This window comes from Bombina bombina, chromosome 1, assembly GCF_027579735.1.
Source record: "Bombina bombina isolate aBomBom1 chromosome 1, aBomBom1.pri, whole genome shotgun sequence".
Lineage (NCBI taxonomy): Eukaryota > Metazoa > Chordata > Amphibia > Anura > Bombinatoridae > Bombina > Bombina bombina.
In genome coordinates, this window is record NC_069499.1 from 936,314,572 (window position 1) to 936,338,608 (window position 24,037).

At 38.9% G+C, this 24,037-nt stretch overlaps 1 protein-coding gene across 1 annotated transcript in view; it reads right to left on the bottom strand.

Annotated features, from left to right (window-relative positions):
• The window catches only part of HELZ2 (helicase with zinc finger 2), a 463,733-nt gene that overhangs the window by 367,507 nt on the left and 72,189 nt on the right, over positions 1-24,037 (bottom strand). Inside the window, exons 6-7 of the mRNA XM_053715946.1 lie at positions 21,231-21,854; positions 17,522-18,308 (exon numbers count right to left, since the gene is read on the bottom strand). Of these exons, the coding sequence (XP_053571921.1) occupies positions 17,522-18,308; positions 21,231-21,854 (1,411 nt within the window). The remainder of the gene's footprint in view (positions 1-17,521; positions 18,309-21,230; positions 21,855-24,037) is intronic.

Consider the following 24,037-nt stretch of genomic DNA (forward strand, 5'->3'; position numbering starts at 1 on the left):
GAGTCCGAAAGGCATAACTAGGTATTCATACAACCCATATCTTGTTCTAAAAGCCGTGAGCCATTCATCCCCCTCTCTGATGCGTACAAGGTTGTATGCGCCCCTCAGATCCAATTTAGTATAGATAGTGGCATGTCTTAGTCTCTCTATGAGTTCCGGAATGAGTGGCAGTGGGTAGCGATTTTTTATGGTGATCTTATTTAGTTGTCTAAAATCGATAATAGGGCGTAAAGAGTTATCCTTGTTTCGGACAAAAAACATACCAGCACCAGCTGGTGAGACAGAAGGACGAATGAATCCTTTCTTCAAATTCTCATCTAAATAGCTTTTCAGATGGTCTAATTCGGATTGACATAGAGGATATAAATGTCCTATAGGTGGAGTTGTACCTGGTTTTAACTCTATGGGGCAGTCATAGGATCGATGAGGAGGAAGTGTTTCAGCCTCTTTTTTACTGAAAACCTCAGCAAAGTGACTGTATTCAATTGGTACAAGAATGTCAGGAGTGGGGTTCAGAGAAAGTAGTGACTGCCTAATACAAGTTTGTTGGCAATATTGAGAGTTTAAATGTATGTCTAAAGATTTCCAACTGATCTGAGGTTCATGTAGTTGTAGCCAAGCCAACCCAAGAACAATTGGAAATAATGGAGATGTAATCACATCAAAAGAGAGATGTTCATGATGATTGTTTAATGTTGTGACAGAAAGAGGAATGGTATGATGTGTAATAGGTCCAGAAGAAATCTCAGAGCCATCAACAACACGAAGAGAAATAGGAGACAATTTCTTAATCAGTGGTATTTTATTGATAGAGACTAATGAGCTGTCAATGTAGTTGCCTTGAGCTCCGGTGTCAATGATAGCAGGGACTGAGATCTGTTTACTTGCCCACTGTAAAGACAAAAGTAGAGAACAGTGAAGTGATTTATTAAGTACTACTTGAGAGGTAAAGTTAGTGCTACACTTACTGTTCTTTTTCTGAGGTATGATAGGGCAGTCCTTAAGACTGTGAGCTGGATCACCACAATACATGCAAAGGCCCCGGGTCTTTCTTCTCATACGTTCATCCGGTGATAGCGGACCCCTGAAGATGCTGATATCCATAGCTTCAGCTCCGCTGGGACTAGTAGACCTAAAAGTAGGTTGGTTAGGACTGGGAACCTTTTCCTTTTTGTATGGCTGGTCTGAGTATTGCCGTTCTGATCTTCTCTCCCTTAATCTTCTATCGATATGGCTACTTAATTTCATAAGAGCCTCAAGTGTCTCTGGCAATTCTGTTCTGGCTAATTCATCCTTGATTGCATCGGAAAGACCAAGCCTAAATTGATTTCTGAGGGCTATGGCATTCCATTGGGAGTCAATGGAGTACTGTTTGAACTCAGTTATGTAATATTCCACAGGTCTGGAACCTTGTTTAAGTTTCCTCATTTTGCTCTCAGCTGTAATTTGGAGGTTGGTATCATTATACAATTCATCCATGACGTCAAGAAATGCCGAAAAGGATGATAGGACCGGATTATTAGTTTCAAATAGTGTGTCAGCCCATATACGGGGTTCTCCCCTTAAGTAGCTTATCATGCAGAGAACTTTCACCCTATCATTTGGATAGGTCCTAGGCTTGAGAGAAAAATTAAGAAGGCAAGCATTCTTAAAGTGGCGGTATTGATTTCTGTCTCCTTGAAAATATTCTGGAGGAGCAACAAAGGGTTCAGGAGAGGTCTCTTGGGCTGGTAGCTTAGGATTGATGGAATCTTTTATAACGTTTCTCAAAGTCTCATTTTCCAATTGTAATTCTCTTAGACCCTGGCTGAGTTGGTCTACCCTTTGTGATAGGTTAAAGACAATTTGTGGGAGTTCGGCTGGATCCATAATAATGGCTTAGTTATTCTGTAATGAGTTTTATTATGTTGGATCTCAACTGCCTTAAAGTGTGAATGTTTCACTTTGAAATACAGACTATTATTTCAGCATAGGCTGTGATGATTCAGAGTGAGTTTTAATATATGATGAATTGAAGTATGAGTATATATTTGTAGTGATAAGCTACAATTAATGTGTAGCAATATTCCAAAATATAACTGAAAATGAAGTACAAGATTTCTGAAATAATATTCAGAATTGATAAGCAGTGAATTTCAATATTGAGACCTTTGTTTAAATAGGTAGCAAGAGTTATGTGGACTAACCACCGTTAAACCTGATTGTAGTAGTAACCGAGTAACATGTAGTGAGAGAGAACACAGAAATCTGCAGCTGCTGACAGGGGCGTGTCAAGTACACAGGAGTTCCCCTGCTGATGACGTCAGAGCTGTTCCGTAGCGTTATAGTGAAACTGGTTTGTTACAAAAAGTTATATTGAAACAGAAGTAGCGATATGATAACAATTGCAGCAATTTATATCAGTTAACTGTGTGGCAGCAACTTAAGATTTTATGTTACTTGCGGTTATTCCTTGAAAGTCCCGGTTTGTACTGCTTGCAGGTGTCTGATGAAAAAGATCCAATCCTCAGAGTAAAAGTAACTTAGATGAAATAAATTCGTTCACTGGGTAGCAGTTTGTAGTAACAGTTCCTGCTGGTAATTGTAATCCAATAACTTGAAGTAGCAAATATCTTCAATTCATGAAATAATGCACAGGTTAAGAAATAGATGCATAGAGCTTAGCTGGTATGAAGTTAATAACTAAGCACTTGTTTGGGGCGGAGACATGACTTAAATAGAGGTGTAAGGTGAGCTGTAGAAGAAAAAAGGAAAACCAGGAGTGGAATCCTTACAGACCATAAACTCTGCAACTTTGGTATATTTCAGATCTCTGCGTCCCTCTCTCTTTAAAGCTGATAATTTTAACAATGGATGTTGTAATGATACTGCAATAGGAGCTCCAGATATTTCAACCAGTTATGGCCGACGGCAAGACAAGCCTCCATAAATATATATTTTAAATTATATATTTATGTTTAAAATAATAAAATGAACAAGCAAAAATAACTACATTTTATATTATATACAATAGGGGGCAGAGTCAACAAGTGAAGCGACTAGACGCATTGCGCTGCAGCTCCGTTGTTAAGAGGACAAGTTTCAATATTTTTTCTTGTTGTGGGACTAACTCTGTGTCAGGGTGTCATTCTGCAAACCGGACTTATTTCTTTTATTCTGTACTGTACCTTTAAATTGCAATTGAGTTCATCCTTCACTCCCTATAAATTCCCAGCAGCCCCTTTCTCTTTGCTTGGTATTGATGTTCCTACAGCGTATCCAGCCTTGTGCATTGCACTTATACTATTTAAACTACCTGACCATCTCTGTTACTACCTTTGTGAAGAATCATTTTACCAACCTAACAGCAGCTCTGTCTTTCCTCGCTGCTTGGCTGCACGGACTGCCTGTGAGTAGTTTCTACTCGGAACTCCTTCTCCCTTACCCTGCCGGATCTCATATCCATCTGCGGTGATGTCACACGCCAGCTTCACGGATTCAAACCAACGCTGTCAGCTGTTGCTCCCGCTCCGTTACTCTCACGGCTCTGGTCCTCTGCCTAACTGCCTACCGAAGCCTTACCTATACACCAACCTTAAGGTAACAAGGTACCAGAAGTATACGTATACTTAACTAAAACGCCCTGTTATTGAATCTTGCCTAAACCTCACACTCTCTGTTATAGCTATAGTCCTCTATCAAATGAATATTGTTTTATCTCTACTCTGTTTGTGCATATCCTGGTTCTTGCTCAAAACTAAGCTACCAATGTTATAAATTATCTTAAAGTAGCTACAGTTTACTAGCTTTCATATAAGAACCTCTATATTAAAACTCTGGGAGTAATAGGGTTTCAGATCACCATCTAGGTGATTTATTCTATTCCCCTCTCATCTCCCAGAAACAAAACACAATCTTCTTTTTCACATCTCAGCAGCTGTGTTCAATTCACTAGTAACACTTTGTCTTTTCAGTGATTGTAGGTTGCTGACAAGTTTTACAGAGCCTGACAGAATACCAAGCCTAATTATAAAATTAACCCAGCTGAGATGACTGCACATTTACAGACTCTGAGCCAAAGAGTGGATTCCCTTACTGAGGGTCTTAATACTCTTAAAGCTGAAAATGTTGCTTTAAAAGCTTATATTAAAGATTACCTAGAAACAAAGATACATACACCTGAGCCCTCAGTTAGTCTCCCTGAAAAGTTTTATGGTGACAGGGCACACTACAGAGATTTCAAAAATGCCTGCTTACTTCTTTTTACACTCAAACCCCAGTCTTACCCCAATGACAGGATTAGAGTGCTGACAACTATCTCATTTTTAAGAGGTGAACCACGTAGCTGGGCTAATTCTTTTTTTGAATCTAATGAGAATACAGTATACTAAATTCTTTAGATAATTTTTTTCAGCCATGGGTCAGTTGTACGAGGACCCCTTTAAACAGCAGACTGCTGAAACTGCTCTTAGGGCTTTGAAACAAAAGAAAAGAGTAGTAGAAGATTATATTACAGATTTCAAACGTTGGGCAAAGGATTCGGAATGGAACAACTTATCTTTAAGAAATTAGTTCCGTCTAGGGCTATCATACGCAGTGAAAGATGAGTTGTCTCGTACCGAAATACCCCCCACACTAGAGGGTTTAATTAATCTTAGCATCACTATAGACAGACGTTTACGGGAGAGACAACATGAAAGATCTTACCCAGAGGCATATACTAAGAAACACCCTAGTACCACAACATCACTCCCTAGTTCTAAGTTTCACACTGAACCTATGGAGATTGTTTTTTTAAAAGGCCCCCTGAGTACACAAGAAAAGTCCAGAAGAAGGTAGAATAACCTCTGCCTATATTGTGCATCTGATGAACACTCTGTAAAAGAATGCCCATCACTTCAGAAATCTAACAGGGGTGAGTCCCATTTACCCTCTTTCTGCTGTAATTCTTATGATACTAAAAGTCCCTATTGTAAACTCTCACTTCTTTTTCAGTGGGATCACCATCGCCTCAACGTTCCCGCAATAATTGATTCAGGAGCCACTGCTTGTTACATAGACAAAGAATATACACTTGTAAATAAAATTCCACTGATGCATAAAAAATCTGCTGTTTTATTAGGAGGTATTGATGGCACAACTGTTTCTTCAGGTCCAGTAGAGTATCAAATTATTCCTTTGTTGGTTATCACCCCAGACCATCATAGGGAATACTTAACTTTTGACGTTATATCTTCTCCTGTATCCCCAGTCATTCTAGGTTTAAACTGGTTAATACTACATAATCCCTGTATTTCTTGGACTACCCTCACTGTTTCCTTCACTTCCAGGTACTGTACCAACACCTGTTATCCAGTAAACATACTACTTACATCCAACACAGAACCTAACATTCAGTTACCTGACGAATATAAGGACTTTGCAGACGTATTTAGCAAGACTGAGTCTGAAAACCTACCACCCCATAGGAAATACGACTGCCCTATCGAACTGGTACCTGGTGCAGAAATTCCATATGGTCATATTTTCCGATTGTCCAGACCCGAACTCAGTCATTTAAAATCTTATTTAGAGGACAATTTAAAAAAAGGCTTCACTAGGCCATCCACTTCTCCAGCTGGTGCTGGAATCTTTTTTGTTAAAAATAAAGATGGCAGACTCCGTCCCATAGTTGACTACAGACAGCTGAATAAGGTCACAATAAAAAATCTCTACCCCCTACCCTTGATTCCGGAGCTAATAGAGACATTAGAGGGTGCTAGATTTTTTACCAAGTTGGATTTAAGAGGTGCGTACAACCTTATTCGAGTGAGAAGTGGTGATGAGTGGCTGACGGCGTTCCGTACTCGCTACGGCTTGTACGAGTACACCGTTATGCCTTTTGGGTTATGTAACGCCCCAGCCACTTTCCAGCACTTCATTAATGACCTTTTCAGAGACTTCCTCGATATTTTCCTTGTTATCTATTTGGATGACATCCTGATTTATTCAAAGTCTTTACCCGAACATATAAGACATGTCAGGTAGGTACTATCAAGGTTAAGAAGTAATTTCTTATATGCCAAACCTGAGAAGTGCATTTTTAACTCTCAGAGTATCAGCTTCCTTGGTTATGTGATAACCTCAACGGGTATTCGTATGGAAGACGCAAAGATCCAGGCTATAACTGATTGGCCTACCCCTAAAACTCGAAAGGAAGTACAGAGTTTCCTCGGTTTCGCGAACTTCTATCGCAAATTCATAAAAGACTTCTCCCATCTAACAAAACCATTAACCACATTAACAAAAACTACTATACCTTTTCACTGGGATCTAAAGGCCGACACTGTCTTTAACCACCTTAAACACAGATTTACAACAGCACCTATACTTCGGTTTCCCAACCATGATTTACCATTTGTGCTCGAAGTAGACGCATCAGATGTAGCCGTAGGAGCGGTACTCTCCCAACGCGAAGGCTTAATCCAACCCTTACATCCTGTAGCCTTCTATTCTCACAGTTTATCAGCTGCAGAACAAAATTATCCCATCGGGGACAAAGAATTGCTGGCTATCAAGATGGCGCTTGAACATTGGAGGCATCTTCTTGAGGGTGCTCCCATGCCAACACTCATATATACAGACCATCGTAACCTGCAGTACCTCAAAACTACAAGAACTCTCTCCGCAAGACAGGTACGATGGAACCTTTTCTTCTCCCGGTTTAACTTCCAAATCATATACCGACCTGCAAATAAGAACCATAAAGCTGATGCTCTATCTAGGCTTCCAACTTATATCTGCTCTCAAGCTCCACATGAAACAGTGATTCCACAGGAAAATTTTGTTTCTTTTGTAATTTAATCAAAACTCTTCCTTATACAGGAACTACAACGGGATACGACCAAACCTTTATCCCTCTATCGAAAACAAGATGGACTCTATTATTTTCAAGATAAACTTTACATACCACCTACCTTACGTCAGATGGTGCTCTTATCCTGTCACGAGTCTCAACTGGCAGGACACCCTGGAATTAAGAAAACCCAGGAACTTATAGGAAGAACATATTGGTGGCCTGGTATCTCAGAGGACATCAAGAACCATGTTCTCACCTGTGGGAAATGTACTATTTCCAAAAGATCAAAGCACTACCCTTATGGCTTATTAATCCCTTTACCTACCCCTAGTAGGCCCTGGCTAGAAATTGCAGTTGATTTTATTGTTGATCTGCCTAAGTCTATGAATAACACTACTATTCTTGTTGTGGTTGATCTATTCAGTAAGATGTCCCACTTCATTCCATATCATAAACTCCCTACAGCATCTGAAACCATACAGTTACTTATTCTACATGTCTTCAAGTACCATGGTATTCCTAACAGCATATTGAGCTACAGTGGCACCCAATTCTCTAGCAAATTGTGGTCCGAGTTCTGCAACAGTTTCTCCATAAATAAAAAACTCACCACAGCGTACCACCCTCAGACAAATGGCCAGACAGAAAGATCTAATCAATGGCTTGAACAGTTCCTCAGGACTTATTGCTCATCGCAGCCATTGTCTTGGTCCACACATCTGCCCTATGCCGAATTCTGTTTCAACAATACCATCCATTCTACAACCAAGAAGACTCCTTTCTACGTTAACTATGTTTTCCACCCTCGTTTTCAAATCTTACCTGACAACCAGAGTTCCTCACCTAACATATCCGAACTCTCAGATCTCATTTCATCTAACTTCACTTCTATTAAAGCAGCTATCGATGATGCCAAGAGAACTCAAAAGTACTACTATGACAGGAAGCGGATTCCTTCACCAAATTATGCTATAGGTGATTTGGTTTGGTTATCCACCAAGAACCTGAAACTTAACATTCCATCTAAAAAAATCTCACCTCTCTTCGTTGGACCCTATCCTATATCACGGATCATCAACGCTAATGCTGTTAAACTTAGCCTTCCGGATACCATGAAGATTCATCCGAAGTTCCACGTCTCCCTGTTGAAACCATACAGGGCTCTCAGGGATTCTCTCTCTCTCAGACCCCCCCAGTCATCATTGATCCGAATACGGAATACGAGGTCCATTCCATCTTGGATTCCAGACGTTCCCGGGGATCACTTCAATACTTGGTCCGTTGGAAAGATTACTCTCCGGATGATGACTCTTGGGAGCCTGCTTGTAACATCTCTGCTCCTAGATTGGTCACTCTGTTTCATCGTCGGAACCCGGATCGCCCTTGACCTTGAGCACCGGAGTTGCTCTTTGAGGGGGGGTCCTGTCAGGGTGTCATTCTGCAAACCGGACTTATTTCTTTTATTCTGTACTGTACCTTTAAATTGCAATTGAGTTCATCCTTCACTCCCTATAAATTCCCAGCAGCCCCTTTCTCTTTGCTTGGTATTGATGTTCCTACAGCGTATCCAGCCTTGTGCATTGCACTTATACTATTTAAACTACCAGACCATCTCTGTTACTACCTTTGTGAAGAATCATTTTACCAACCTAACAGCAGCTCTGTCTTTCCTCGCTGCTTGGCTGCACGGACTGCCTGTGAGTAGTTTCTACTCGGAACTCCTTCTCCCTTACCCTGCCGGATCTCATATCCATCTGCGGTGACGTCACACGCCAGCTTCACGGATTCAAACCAACGCTGTCAGCTGTTGCTCCCGCTCCGTTACTCTCACGGCTCTGGTCCTCTGCCTAACTGCCTACCGAAGCCTTACCTATACACCAACCTTAAGGTAACAAGGTACCAGAAGTATACGTATACTTAACTAAAACGCCCTGTTATTGAATCTTGCCTAAACCTCACACTCTCTGTTATAGCTATAGTCCTCTATCAAATGTATATTGTTTTAGCCCTACTCTGTTTGTGCATATCCTGGTTCTTGCTCAAAACTAAGCTGCCAAGGTTATAAATTATCATAAAGTAGCTACAGTTTACTAGCTTTCATATAAGAACCTCTATATTAAAACTCTGGGAGTAATAGGGTTTCAGATCACCATCTAGGTGATTTATTCTGTTCCCCTCTCATCTCCCAGAAACAAAACACAATCTTCTTTTTTACATCTCAGCAGCTGTGTCCAATTCACTAGTAACACTTTGTCTTTTCAGTGATTGTAGGTTGCTGACAAGTTTTACAGAGCCTGACACTCTGCCTACATTGAGACCCACTTCAGTAGCCTGGTGATTACTGGAGGACTTTGGAACAAGTTAAGCCTTGAGGCAGCTACCAGTGGTCACACAGAAAGGAGAGTGTATTGGAGGTGGCCATTTTTTATGGAGGCCTCAGGGTGATCGACCTACATTGGAGGCATTGCTGTAGCAAACAGTGTAGACTGTACAAGCCCTCCCCATCAGGATTAGGCTGCAAAGAGTTATGGAGGCTGTGAATAGGAGCGACATCCAGAGCTGAGGGATACCTTACACCGGCTATTTCCTATTGGACCCAGAGTGACACAAATCGCCATATTGCCATGGGCTATGTTGCGGTTTAATGGTTATTAGAGTAGGGGGCTTATGTCGATTCCGGTTAGTGTGCGAGTATGGTTGTTGTTTTTTTTCTCCACTTTTCTCTCTCCAATGAAGTCAATGGGAGAGTACATTAATGCGATTGTGATATACTAATATATCCCCCCTCCCTTTTTTTTCTCTTTTTCTTTTTTCCTTCCCTCTGGCTTCATCAGTTTGAATGGATGAACACCCTATGTAAGATGATGATAATTTATATGTTTATTTTCCTGGTTGGTGGGCTGGACCTTTGCTGTTTTTTTTCTTTTATTTATAACTAATTATTTTGTGATGCCTCACAGTATATTACCAACCTATCTATAATAGTTTAAGCTAGCTCCTTCTGCCCTTTGATTCTGTCCACACTCTCAGCAAGAAAAAGCCTGCACCCAGCAGCACTCAGGAGGATCATCGAGGCAGCTAGGCAAAGGCCCCCTATCCACTCTCCCCGTTCCTGAGTCCTGACTAGCTGGCCATTTCCTCTATGGTGAGCCAGGAGAGAAGCCTCTTACAGGCGGAGGCATACCCTTTCATTTTCAACATCTAGAGAGACCAATCGTTCACCTGAGCTGTTTCACAAAGAGAATTTTTTGTTAAAGGGACAGTCTACTTGAAAATGTTTTTTGTTTAAAAAGATAGATAATCCCTTCATTGACCCATTCCCCAGCTTTGCATAACCAACACTGTTATATTAATAAACTTTTTACTTCTGTGATTACCTTGTATCTAAACCTCTGCAGATTGCTGATCTCAGTTTTTTGACAGACTAGTATTTTAGCCAATCAGTGTTGACTCATAAATAACTCCAAGGGAGTGAGCACAATGTTACCTATAGGGCACAGATGAACTAGCGCTGCCTAGCTGTGAAAAACTTTCAAAATGATAAGAGGTAGCCTTCGAGGGCTTAGAAATGAGTATATGAGCCTACCTAGGTTTAGCTTTTAACAAAGAATTCTAAGAGAATAAAGCAAATTTGAAGATAAAAGTGCATTGGAATGCTGTTTAAAATTGCACGCCCTATCTGAATCATGAAAGTTTAATTTTGACTAGACTGTTCCTTTGAGGGAAAAGTTATGATTCAGATGCAGCAATTGCTGAGCAAAATGACTAAAGAATAGTTACTACTCTTTAAGCTATTGTATTTCCCACTGTTGCCTGTGGCTCTTTTAAAAAACAGTTCTCCTATTTGAATACCTTAAAAGTGTCAGACACTAAAGCTACTCCTCTTCATACTGGGAGGCTGGGCCTCCATCAGGGGGTGACAGGGATGACTCCTGTCAGGGACCCTATGGTCCAGGGGGGCCCATGAGGCAAGAACAATTTATTTAAAAAAAAAAATTTGGAAGCCACCTGAGGGTACTAGAGCAAAGTGCTATTGAGCATGGAAAATGTTATTACAAGGAGTAAAGCATTAGCATTTGAGAGGATTTCTGAGTGTGCACTAAACCACTATGCACAATGTGAGACAGACTTGGCACTTAAGTTTGTACAGTGTGTGCCTGAGTCAGACGGCAGATCACTTTCATTTGCAGAGGAGGTAGGACTTCCTTAGCAAATTTTTTTTATTTCTTTGTGCAATTTCGGATTGTAACTTCAGTGTGGTAGTAGTAGTATGGTTGGGCCAGGGGGCCATAAAAACACATTTTTTTTAGCAGCAGTGTATTTATGATTATTTGACAATGCTGTAGAAATTCTATATTTAAAACCATGCATAAATGATTCCTCCTCAATACACAAATGGTAGGTGCCCTTTTGGCAGATATGATGTTTTTTTATTAATATATATATTTTAATTACATTCCAGTTCACTGTCCCTTTATGAAAGGACTTTCCAGATGTAAGGAGGCATTTTATCTAAAATTTTTACATCTGCATAAAATGTTATACTCTCAGACTAAGATTACTCAGTGTTTGAAATGAGACAGGTTAACTTAACACTGTTCAGTTTCCACTACAGCTGACTTAATTTTGAAATACATACAAACAAGTCTAAATCCTGCATTTAACCAGATCTAATGGTATGAGACTGAGTACCACAGCTTATGGTTCCACCAAGACCATATAGAGTACAACATTTTCAAAATCCATAAGTACAGCTGACAATTGGGAACATTTGTACACCATATTTTAAGTGGTGCTCTTGGTTGGGGAGGGGGGGGACACAAAGATATGTCAACCTTTCAAAAGTACTTTTCTTCACCTAGCCATCTACCCATATCATTAATGTACAATTTTGAATTCACAGAATTATTTTTGTTTGCACATTTACAAATATGATTCTTGAAAAAGTGATCTCTTAATTTCTGCTATTTTTGTATCATGCATGTCACACACTGTTGATTTAGGGGATGCAATGTGCAGAAATTTTACCTCCTGTGAGTGTTTCTGTGGGTGTCTGTGTTTATGTCTTTGTGCTTTTGTTTGTGTCTCTATTAGTATGTATGTATTTTTTTCTATGGGTTTCTCTATGAGGGTGGGTCTGTATGTCTTTGTGCATTTTCTGTGGATGTCTGTGAGGGTGTGTACGTATGTCTCTGTGCTTTTTCTATGCGTGTCTCTGTGAGGGTGTGTGTATGTATGTCTTTGTGTATTTTCTTTGGATGCCTTTGTGAGGGTGGGTGTGTATGTCTTTGTGTTTTCTGTGGCTGTCTCTGTGAGAGTGTGTGTATGTCTTTGTGTGTTTTCTGTGGATGTCTCAGTGAGGGTGTGTGTGCATGTATGTCTTTGTGTGTTTTATGTGGTTATCTCTCTGTGTGTGTATGTCTTTGTGTGCTTTCTGTGGGTGTCTCCGTGTGTGTGTGTGTGTATGTCTTTGTGTGTTTTCTGAGGCTGTCTCTTTCTGTATTTCCTTGGGTGTATATGCAAGTTTGAGTTTGTGTGTATGTCCATTGTCTGTTCCTTTTTAGGACATTTTGACCTTACTACTGATTATTCACATCTTTCTACAGACTTTGAGACTAATGAGACCTTTCCAGAAGTCCACCATTTAACCTTTCAATTATTGTTTAGGCAGTTCAGGGCCCTTCCTTTCAGCCACTGCATGCTCTTGTCATCATTTAGTTGGCATCTTCCTTGACAAAAAGATAATCAGAACAACATATGTTGTCTTGTAAATCTCCTTTTTGACAAAACTGTAGTCTAGCTCATTACTTGTCAGGTCAATGTAAACAAGTAGTGTCTGTGTGAGTGTCTGTGTGTTTCTTTGCGTGTCTGCTAGAGTATCTATATGTGAATCCTTATGTGTGAGTGTGTGTATTTCAGTGTATGAGTGTGTCTGTGTGTTACTACCTTTACAACATTTCCAAGTTTGACTACACTTAAGAATAAAGTGCATATACGTTTTAGTCACTTGGTAAAAAATTGCACATGTCAAAGGGGGGGGGGCCTGATCAATGGTTAAAGGGACATTATACACTCATTTTTTCTTTGCATAAATGTTTTGTAGATGATCTATTTATATAGTCCATGAAGTTTTTTTTTTTTTGTTTTTTTTAAATGTTTAGTTTTGCTTATTTTTAAATAACATTGCTCTGATTTTCAGACTCCTAACCAAGCCCCAAAGTTCTCCAGCTTGCTCCTGTTTGTGTAAAGGGTCTTTTCATATGCAAAAGAAGGGGGGGGTCTTATTTCCCACTTGCAGTGGGCTTTCCAGCTACCTTTTCAACAAAGCTAAACTGAGAGCTTCTAAGTAAGTTTTTAAACAGTTTTATACTGGATTTTTGTATCAGTATCTGTGCATCTTATTCTTTATAGTAGTGTCTATTACATGCAGTTATATAAAAATTAGTGTATACTGTCCCTTTAAGTCAGGGTCCCCAAAATTTCTAGTGGTGGCCCTGCTGGGAGCCGCCACCTTGGAGCTTAGGTAGTCTAACACTCTGTGACAGAAGCAGTATAATCAAACAACAGTGATGTTGTCAGCTATATCATTTGCTTGTGGTTAGTGTGCATGATACAGCGTGTGAACTTTTCACTTTCACATTTTTTTTTACACAGTTTTAAAGTTGATTAATATATTAAAAAAACCACCCAGCAATAATATAGAGTAGTGTAGCCAGTGCAAAATTGTAAAGCTCCTGCTCTGTATCATACACCCGAACCTGAAGCACATTATACAATTGTCAAAAAGCTGACAACCTTACTGATTTGTAAATGCACTCTCTCTACTTTTGTCACAGGCTGTGAGAATACCTGTGGTCCAAGATGGTGGCCAGCGTGAAGAGGCAGAGCTTCATCATGCAGCAACTTTAAAGGAATAAAATAAGAGAACAGCTTTTGGACTAGGCAGTGGCCTTCAATTGACGAAGTCTAACCTGCTGAGCATTGCCTCTCTCGTCTGACCTAATTACAATCCTGGTTTGGTGTAAGGGCATAGCCCAGTGCAGTTGCGGCTGTCTTTCTGCTAAATCCGCGACCTCATACATGGCGGACATTTTGGAATGCCTACAAGCTATCTTCACGAACTTTGAGGTGGCAGTGCTCGAGCTTATACATGAGCATTTTGCTAACACACAACTTGTGACGATACTGACCGGAGTCCCTTTACCACCAATTCAGGGAGAGCAGTCACATAGCACAAAGCAGAAGCAAAGACACTGGCTACCTATCTTGACCAATCTGACCTCGTGGGATGAAACCGGTCCGTGGGAGCAGTCCTTGAATTCCCTGATCTGCCGGTCAGAAGTCATGGGGATGGAATCAGCACAAAGAGGCCTAGACTTTTGGCAGGGGATCGCAGAAAACAGTGCCCAATACCGATGTAAAAAAGAGAGATATGACGCAACAATTTCACTTTCAGTGCACTCTTATCGTAACACTGGGGATTCAGACCTACAGACGTGGATAAAGGCATCTGAAGGTCCTCGAACAGTGAACACTCCTTACACCAATATCATTTTACAAACCAGCAGGAGGGCCGGTATCGGGTAGGCTGAGACCTATCCAGAGACAATGCAGTTTGATTATAGCAGACACACTTGTAGTCTCAGATTCTAACAATAGCTAAGCAGCTTCTTGAGTTTAGTTCTGTTTACTAGCAATGTATGACATGTGCTCAATATATAATCTTTATTTGAATTGTTTTATTTAATTTAGATGACGCCCTCATAACACCAGGCTGATTTACTAGAGATGGCTTAAATACCTGATATGCCTGTTTAGCATTCTTTGATAACATTTCTAGACTCTGGTTTAAGATGTCGATAAGCTTTATAGTCTGTGGCAATACTGTTCCTTGTATTGTTATAATTGTGCACTATATATTCAATATGTGTGTCTATATGGGTGTTGAAGTTTCTCTGCTTTGTATTATGAACTTCACCCATACCTATAATACCGCTATTTTATTAGACATACTAGTTATAAACATGTTTGTAATGTTACAGTTCTGCAGAAAATTATTTTATAAGATTGGCCTAAGGCTTATCCTGAAGGGTACTGGTCTTAAATAAGACTATTTATAACAATCCATGTAGTTTAACTCTGGTTCTGTATACATCTATGCCCATATATTGAATGAGAATATACACAGGGTATAATTATATAATAGACTCCACTTATCTGATTGTTTATATTTTACTCTCCTGGAGACTGGAATAACAAAATAATATGCCCACTTTTAGGAGTACCTTACTTATGGTGAATATTTAATTATTATATGACACCCACCTTTATGGATGACTTCTTTGCTTTATTGATTCATAGCGCTCTGCTGTGCTGTCAGCGGCCGAGACAGCGTGGCATTAATAGTGTTTTATAACTTAAAGCTACTACTGTTATAAAAAAGAGATATGCCGTTTGAGGTCTACAAGTGATTTCCTATGTTTAAATCTACCTCTTACTATTGTGTAAATTCGTGGGTCTATAGACGAACTGGAGTTACCAACTTTTATTTTGACACTGTTCTTTATTGCCATATGTACACATTACTATCTGTCATCCTGCTTTAGGTGATATTAGAATTTCTTCTGTGAGAATTTCTAGAGCGGCTATGCATTGGATTTACGTTACTTAATAGTTCTGCTTTCTGCGAGAAACATACTGTATTTGTCAGAAACATGTATACTGTTTATCTGTATAGATTTTTGCCTACTGTTTGCACTGATTTGTTAAAGTGGTTTTGTTTGTTCTTATTAGTTAATACCTCATTGGCCCTGTTAGACTTATATTAAGGCTTATGATGACCTGTTGAAATAAGTTTATATATTTGCTATGAAATGCTAAAAAATCACACTAGCACCCAATTTGCAGCTTTAATAATGACTGAGTTCAGTCTGCTCGTCTTAGTTATAGGTTAAAGATCTTGTTTCAATAAGTCAGATGATATACTATAGATTGAATGATCTCCATGTATATGTTGGTTCGCACGATAGCTGGCTTCATAGCTCCATGACATTATAGACTATAATTTGTACTAGTCCATATTTGGGTACAGTGAACTCCTTCTGAGACATAATAAGCGCTATGCTTACACCTCAATTTTCTGCGCCCTAGAACTTTCTTAACTCTATTTTATAGACACTACCCCAGGCACATTGTCTAACCGATGGTTATAGGTTCAGAGGTATTGATGCTCTGGCTCCGCCCTCCCCCCTCCCCCGGGGTTAGTTTACTAAGTAAACAAAGGAACGCAGATTCCCTAGTATTTCTCCCTATTTTATTTTATCTACTGGTTGCAATATAGCGGCTAAGGATATCCCCCCACCCTTCACTACTTTCTATGACATAACTGATCTAAACAATGCTATTTTTAAGTTTTATATATTCCCCATATTTTTCTCTACTTGTCCATGAGTTACAACTTGTTGGTTTGGGAAGTAATGTCATAGTTGTAAAAGAGGTTAGTATTCCAATACACAGGACCTGTTTATATAATTCCAAACACGTGAGTTTACCTGTGAAACTGTTCTTCTCCTTTGTGTGTCAGTTGTAAATTATGAGCTTTGTTTAATAATCATATTATTGCTGAGACATATGCCTATGTCTGTTATTGTCCTGTAAGCTTGTTTATGTTCAAAGCTTTATGACCTCAATAAAAATAAAAATTAAAAAAAAAAAAAAAAAAAAAAGAGAACAGCTTTTATGCCGCAGCAATAGCATAGTGAGAAGTAACCATAGTATTGCAGTTAGGCCCAGCAGTTTAATGTCCCTTTAACTTACAGATGTAAAAAAAGGGGTGGGAACAAAACTTTATGAATTCCTTATTTTTCAAGTTGTTGCTTTTTGCAGCAAGGTATTGGTTTCACAAACAGGTTTTTTTTTTTAATTAGGCCATACTATATATTAACCCCTTAATGACCAATGTACCCTGTACTTCCACGGTTGTTAAGGGTTTTACTAACGCAGCTTCACCGATAGCCACAAAGCTGTACTAGAACGGCATGCCTCACTTCAAGGTACGACAATGGTTGATAAGGTATTAAGAAAATTAAATAAATAAATGTGTATTTACAGGGAAAATGGGAGGTATTAAAAGTGATATAAAAGTCTGTTTCATTGCTGTAATAAAAACCCCACTAAGCAGTGGTTTATACTTAATAGAACTTATAACAATATGTAGTATTTATCATTTTAAAAGCATTTTACCTTTTATTTTTATTTTTTAACTTCCTGTCACAGCCCAACAAGGGGACTGGGGTCTCTACAGGAAAGCATATATAGTTTGATGTAATACATCTTCTAGAGCAACTTAAACTGGTTTACTGTTCAGTTAATGTTAGAGAAACAGGAAGTCAGTTTCTTCCCATGCTCAGAAGAGGCAGAATGCAATAACAAACACTGAGATAGAAGCAGTGATTGAGATGAGCAGTGATTGAGATGAACAGAATGCAAAGAAGGTTGAACAAGAGAAGATGAATGGACAGAAGGCCAAATAAATTAATATGATTTAAATGTAGACATGAGCATTAGGGAAAAGTAATACAATGACATGATTTGCTATAAATTTATGGAATTATGTTGACCTAAATTAGAATTTATATTTACTTGGATCAATGATTCTAGCTACATGTGATTTTGTGTTGCTTTCCTGAATAATTGTTTTATTACCTGACTTCCATGGGACACAACACAGATGCTGCTGTGTTTCAAAGCTCCCCATTTCTCCGGCCATTGGTGAATAACTTCTTTAACCACCTCTAACACTTGCAACGCCTCAGGATGATTTACCCACGAGCTTCCATCACGGGTGGAAGGTCCATGTACGTGGCAGAGCCCTAGTGTATGTTGATTAGGTGGAGGAGCTGCTGTAGCCCCTGCACAAGCTTCTATAGCATCCCCACGTCCAACATAGAAACAGCGGGACACAAAGGAGATGATGGCAGGAGCTGAGCGGTAGTTTTGATTAAAGATGATGCGCCCACTTTTAGCAGCTGGGCAGTCTTTACTTTGGTAATTAGAAAAAAGGCGGGTGAGTAAAGTGTGCTTCTCTCCTGCTGTGCTAGCTTCTCCACAAAACAACTTGGCAGTCTCCTGCATGTGGTCTCCAGCCACAATGATACGTGTACAATGGTTTGCTAAAGCCAAGGGAATCAGAGCCTCACTTTCCAGCATCTGAGCTGCTTCGTCCAACAGGATATGACTGAAGAAGCCTCTTGGTACATCTAGGTCTCGTGCTGTCTCTGCAGTAGTCACAATGATACGATGCTGGTCCAGGATTTTTCTTGTAGGTATTAAGAAGGAGCTGCAGTCTTCATTTAGATAGCAGTACTGCAAAGTGACTGCGTCAGTTCTGTTTAGAGGACTATAACTGTATTTTACCCTCAGGGGAATTGCTTCTGGATGACCAAACATCACATAGGTATGGAAATATTCTCGAATATATAAATCTGCAGCACTGTAAATAGAAATCAAATATGAAATTAGGAGGTGAGGACAGGTTTTATACAATGGGAAAAAGGTGGTATACAAATAATATGTAAGTGCAGAAAATAATAATGACTTTTCAGCTGAAATTAGTATATGGTACAGATTGTATTTGTACAGCATGTAAGTATTAGTCAAAATGGTATAGCTGTAATCTGGGCCAGTATCAATGTGTGTATGGAGGTACAAAACATTAACATGAAAAATAAAAATTAAGTGTACCATATATATATAATGTCAAATAGCCGGTGGCCCAGCACTCCAACCTCTGTGACAAAATAGTGACCTGAGTGCATTCCTCATGGTTCAAATACAAAGCTTAGTAGTAAAGGAGGGCACTCAAAGGATTTGACTTAATCAATAAAGTTTATTTTGAATACATCAAACGTTATGCGTGAAATTTCATGGTCGACATTTCGGCTCTTTCAATGAGCCTTCTTCAAGACTAGTTTAAATCTTTCTCCGGCTAATCAGCCGTGCTCCCGACGGAGAGTGAAAAAAACTTAGACCATGACATTTCACGCATAACGTTTGATGTATTCAAAATAAACTTTATTGATTATTTCAAATCCTGTGAGTGCCCTCCTTTACTAAATATATATCCTACATATTTTAGCTGCCCAGTGTAAATTTTAATTTTGACTTTGAAACAAAAGATGTGCTGAAATTTGGCAGTTTTGTAGCTATTACTATTGAATATAAAACTGTCAAGTTAAGTTTATAACTTATTATTTTTAAAGGAATAGGAAAGTCAAAATTAAACTTTCATGATTTAGGTAGAGCATGTAATTTTAAGACACTTTTAAATTCACTTCTATTTTCAAATGTGCTTTGTTCTCTTGGTATCCATTATTGAAAAAGAATATGCACATTTCCCACACTAGTGGGAGCTAGTTGCTGATTGGTGCCTTCACACAATTGTATCTTGTGATTGGCTAACTAGGTGTGTTCATTTAGCTGCCAGTAGTGCAATGCTATTCCTTCAGCAAAGCATAACAAAAGAATGAAGCAAAATTGATCAAAGAAGTAAATTGGAAAGTTTTTTAAAATTGTATGTTCTATCAAAATCATGAAAGAAAATTTTGGGGTTTCATGTCCCTTTAAGTTATTTCATTCAAATAAGCTTTTGCTTTGTAGCAGACACGCTTTTTATTCAGCACATTATCAAGCTAGCTGCAGTGCAGGTGTCTGTCAGCAGGGTGAGCATAAAATCAGCATTATCAGTTTATTTTACAATGAAATGTGGCTACTGAGGAAATTTCAAGGTAAAATATCTTCCCTTTTTTACATAGAGATGTTCAGGTGATGTTTTATAGTCACCTTTTTACAGTTATGCTGCATCACTTTAAAGTGAATCATCATTTGGGTATCATGCCCCTTTAGTTCTTTAAGAAAAAACACAGATCCTGGAAGGAACTAAGTTTCAACAAAGGATAACAAAAGAAAATAGTAAACTGGATAACACAAGCAAGCTGGAGTATTGAAAAAATCATACAATTTTAATTTTGCCTTCCACGTCTCTTTTATGATTGGGGGTACAGATAATACCTGATTCCTTGTGTAAATTCAATTATTCTGTAGCCTTAAATTTTGTTTATAGGGGAAAAAAATGTATTTAGCTGTGAGTACAGAATATTCTTGTATGGCTATACAGACGGCACCTGTCTGTAACTGATATCTGTGGCTGCCGACAAAATCAATATGTAGATAGGTATACATGGTATTTGTTCATACATATTGTACTTGTAAGTACACATAACTGGTACCGGGGGATGGGAAATATTTACCCTGAATCATTAAAGTTAATGTCAATTTAGATGAATCGGTGCCTGGTTTTTAATAATCCTATTAAAAACAAGGGCACTTTATTTCATCAAAATTTACATTTCACTCGTTTTCTTCAAATACTTACATTTTAATCCTGACAGCCGCTGCAACTCTTCTTCCGCCCGTCGCAAGCTCTCTTCGCGGGTCCAAAATGACAAATCCGTCTTTCTCCAATCACGGCGTTGCCTCAGGCCATGATTCCCCTGGGGGGGGAAGCCATGATTGGAGGAAGCCGAATTCGTCATTTCTGACGTATGAAGAGGCTTCTGACGGCTGGGACAATCGCTGGAGCGGCTGTGAAGATTAAAAGGTATTTGAAGAAAACAAGTGAAATGTCAATTTTGATTAATTAAAGTGCCCTTGTTTTTAATAGGATTATTAAAAAACGGGCACCGATTCATCTGAATTGACATTCACTTTAAAGGGATACTTCAGTCAAAATTGAATTTCATGATGTAGATACAATAAAAAAAAAACTCTCCAATTTGCTTGTGTACAATCATTTTCACAAAATGTTCACAGTACATACATATATATATATATATATATATGCATTTTGTGATTGGCTGATGTCTGTCATAGGATACTGAGGACAGGAAAATGGAACTAACTGAAATGTATCAACAATAACATCTACTGCTCATTTGAAAGTTTTATTCCATTGCCTTTTTATTATGCATTTCTTGATTATGTAGTTCTACTACTCTTAATGGTCCATTACGGTGCTTGAAGTCACAGTGGGCAGAATTTTTTAGTGTGTGGAGTCAGTGTGTTTTGTAGGCATAGCTGGGAGTGGCATGGTGGAGTTGGCCAGTTTAGGATGTAGCTATGTGATTGAGGGGTATGGTAAGACAGGAAAAGCTTTGTATTTTTACCCTCTCTCTCAGCAGTCACACAGTAATGGTGCTTCCATAGAGCCATCATTGGTTGGTAACTATTTGTTTATTTAGATGGTACTTATACATAGAAGCAAATGGTAACTATAAGTGAAAACGGTATTTGAATGTAGATGCTGGTGGTTAGTGAGTGCAGTGTATACCTGTGTGTATGACTATGCAAACAGTACCTGTTGTTGTGGGTGCAAATCAACACTCTTGTGCCCGGCTGCTTAATCACTTCAAGAGTTGCTTTTGCCATCGTATATGTTTTTCCAGTTCCAAACGGACCATAGATGAGAAGAGGGGGCACCTGTGCTTCCACTGGACCTGTGATATAGGCCGATGCCAGTTTCTGCTTTTCATTACCCCATGACGGTGGTTTCTGGTTTTTAGGTGGATGACATTTTGGCAAGTCTGGAAGCACCAGATTCTCATCTAAAAGCCGGTCTACAGCCTCATGGTATTTGCAAAACTGCAGTCTATCCAACTGAAACTTGATTTGCAGCTGATAGGACGTATCTGGCTTCAGCAGCATCTCCTGACAGCACCGTTCTGGTAACTGGAGCAGTATACTGCTTTCTGGGCCAATACTAGCATCTACATGCACCTGGTAAACTTTGTCACCTTGCATTGGGTAGAGTGCCAGAAGAGCTGTTCTAACTGACCGGTAAAGTAAATAGCCTTCTTCTGTGTCTGGCGTTACCCCACTTGGAAGAGGAACTTCAGCAAGTAATTCCCCTGGAGGTGAAAACTTCATCTCCTGTGAATAGATTACTTTTGTACACAGGGTCACAGAAACATTCATATTCAACCTAAAAAGTGAAGAAATATTTATGGTAATGCTGTTAGATAAGATAAAAAATTTAAAAAAAATTACCCTGCTCATTCATCTATGCATACTAGAGCACTATTTATCATGCACCTTCTGTTGGTGGGATGGATAAACAGAAGTGTAGAATAAATGATTAGTGACCAGAGATCATATCAAATACAGAGTGATACAAATAAGTATCCAATAATGTAATTATAGAAAATCTGTGAAAAGATCACAAAACAGAGGGCACCTTCTAGCATAACACTGTGGTTGCAGAGAGATATGTGAATATCTTGTGCTGTTGTTATACTCACAAGAGCAGCAGCACCCTACTGTGCTGAGTAAGGCATACTGGGATCTATCAGTGTCCCAGCTCACTGGTGCCTTGCCTGGGATCAAGAATACACAAACTCCTGGTGTCAGCTCCGGATAGGATAAAAAAAAACTCAGGCTTCCAATACGTTTAAAATCAGTTTATTAAAATCAAAATTAAAAACTATCACCTAGATTTAGAGTTTTGCGTTAGAAGGGGTGTGTTAGCTACGCGTGTTTTTTTTCCCCCCGCACCTTTTAAACAACGCTGGTAATTAGAGTTCTCTGAAGGGCTGCGTTAGGCTCCAAAAAGGGAGCGTAGAGCATAATTTACTGCCACTTCAACTCTAAATACCAGCGTTGCTTACGGACGCGGCCAGCTTCAAAAACGTGCTCGTGCACGATATCCCCATAGGAAACAATGGGGCAGTTTGAGCTGAAAAAAACCTAACACCTGCAAAAAAGCAGCGTTCAGCTCCTAATGCAGCCCCATTGTTTCCTATGGGGAAACACTTCCTAAGTCTGCACCTAACACCCTAACATGTACCCTGAGTCTAAACACACCTAACCTTACACTTATTAACCCCTAATCTGCCGCCCCCGCTATCGCTGACCCCTGCATTTTATTATTAATCCCTAATCTGCCGCTCCGTACACCGCCGCAACCTACATTATCCCTATGAACCCCTAATCTGCTGCCCCTAACATTGCCGACACCTACATAATATTTATTAACCCCTAATCTGCCCCCCCCCAACGTCGCCGCTACCTAACTACATTTATTAACCCCTAATCTGCCGACCGGACCTCACCGCTACTCTAATAAATGTATTAACCCCTAAAGCTAAGTCTAACCCTAACACTAACACCCCCCTAAGTTAAATTTAATTTAAATCTAACGAAATAAAATAAATCTTATTAAATAAATTAATCCTATTTAAAGGGACACTGAACCCACATTTTTTCTTTTGTGATTCAGATAGAGCATGACATTTTAAGCAACTTTCTAATTTACTCCTATTATCAAATTTTCTTTATTCTTTTGCTATCTTTATTTGAAATGCAAGAAAGAAAGTTTAGATGCCGGCCCATTTTTGGTGAACAACCTGGGTTGTCCTTGCTGATTGGTGGATAAATTCATCCACCAATAAAAAATTGCTGTCCAGAGTTCTGAACTAAGAAAAAAGCTTAGATGCCTTCTTTTTCAAATAAAGATAGCAAGAGAACAAAGAAAAATTGATAATAGGAGTAAATTAGAAAGTTGCTTAAAATTGCATGCTCTATCTGAATCACGAAAGAAAGAATTTGGGTTCAGTGTCCCTTTAACGCTAAATACTTACCTGTAAAATAAACCCTAATATAGCTACAATATAACGAATAATTATATTGTAGCTATTTTAGCATTTATATTTATTTTACAGGCAACTTTGTATTTATTTTAACTCGGTACAATAGCTATTAAATAGTTAATAACTATTTAATAGCTACCTAGTTAAAATAAGTACAAAATTACCTGTAAAATAAATCCTAACCAGTTACAATTAAACCTAACACTACACTATCAATAAATTAATTAACTAAACTATCTACAATTATCTACAATTAAATCAACTAAACTAAATTACAAAAAAAAAAAAACACTAAATTACAAAAAATAAAAAAAGATTACAAGAATTTTAAACTAATTACACCTAATCTAAGCCCCCTAAAAAAATAACAAAGCCCCCCAAAATAAAAAAATGCCCTACCCTATTCTAAAATAAAAAGTTAACAGCTCTTTTACCTTACCAGCCCTTAAAAGGGCCTTTTGCGGGGCATGCCCCAAAGAAAACAGCTCTTTTGCATTTAAAAAAAACATACAATACCCCC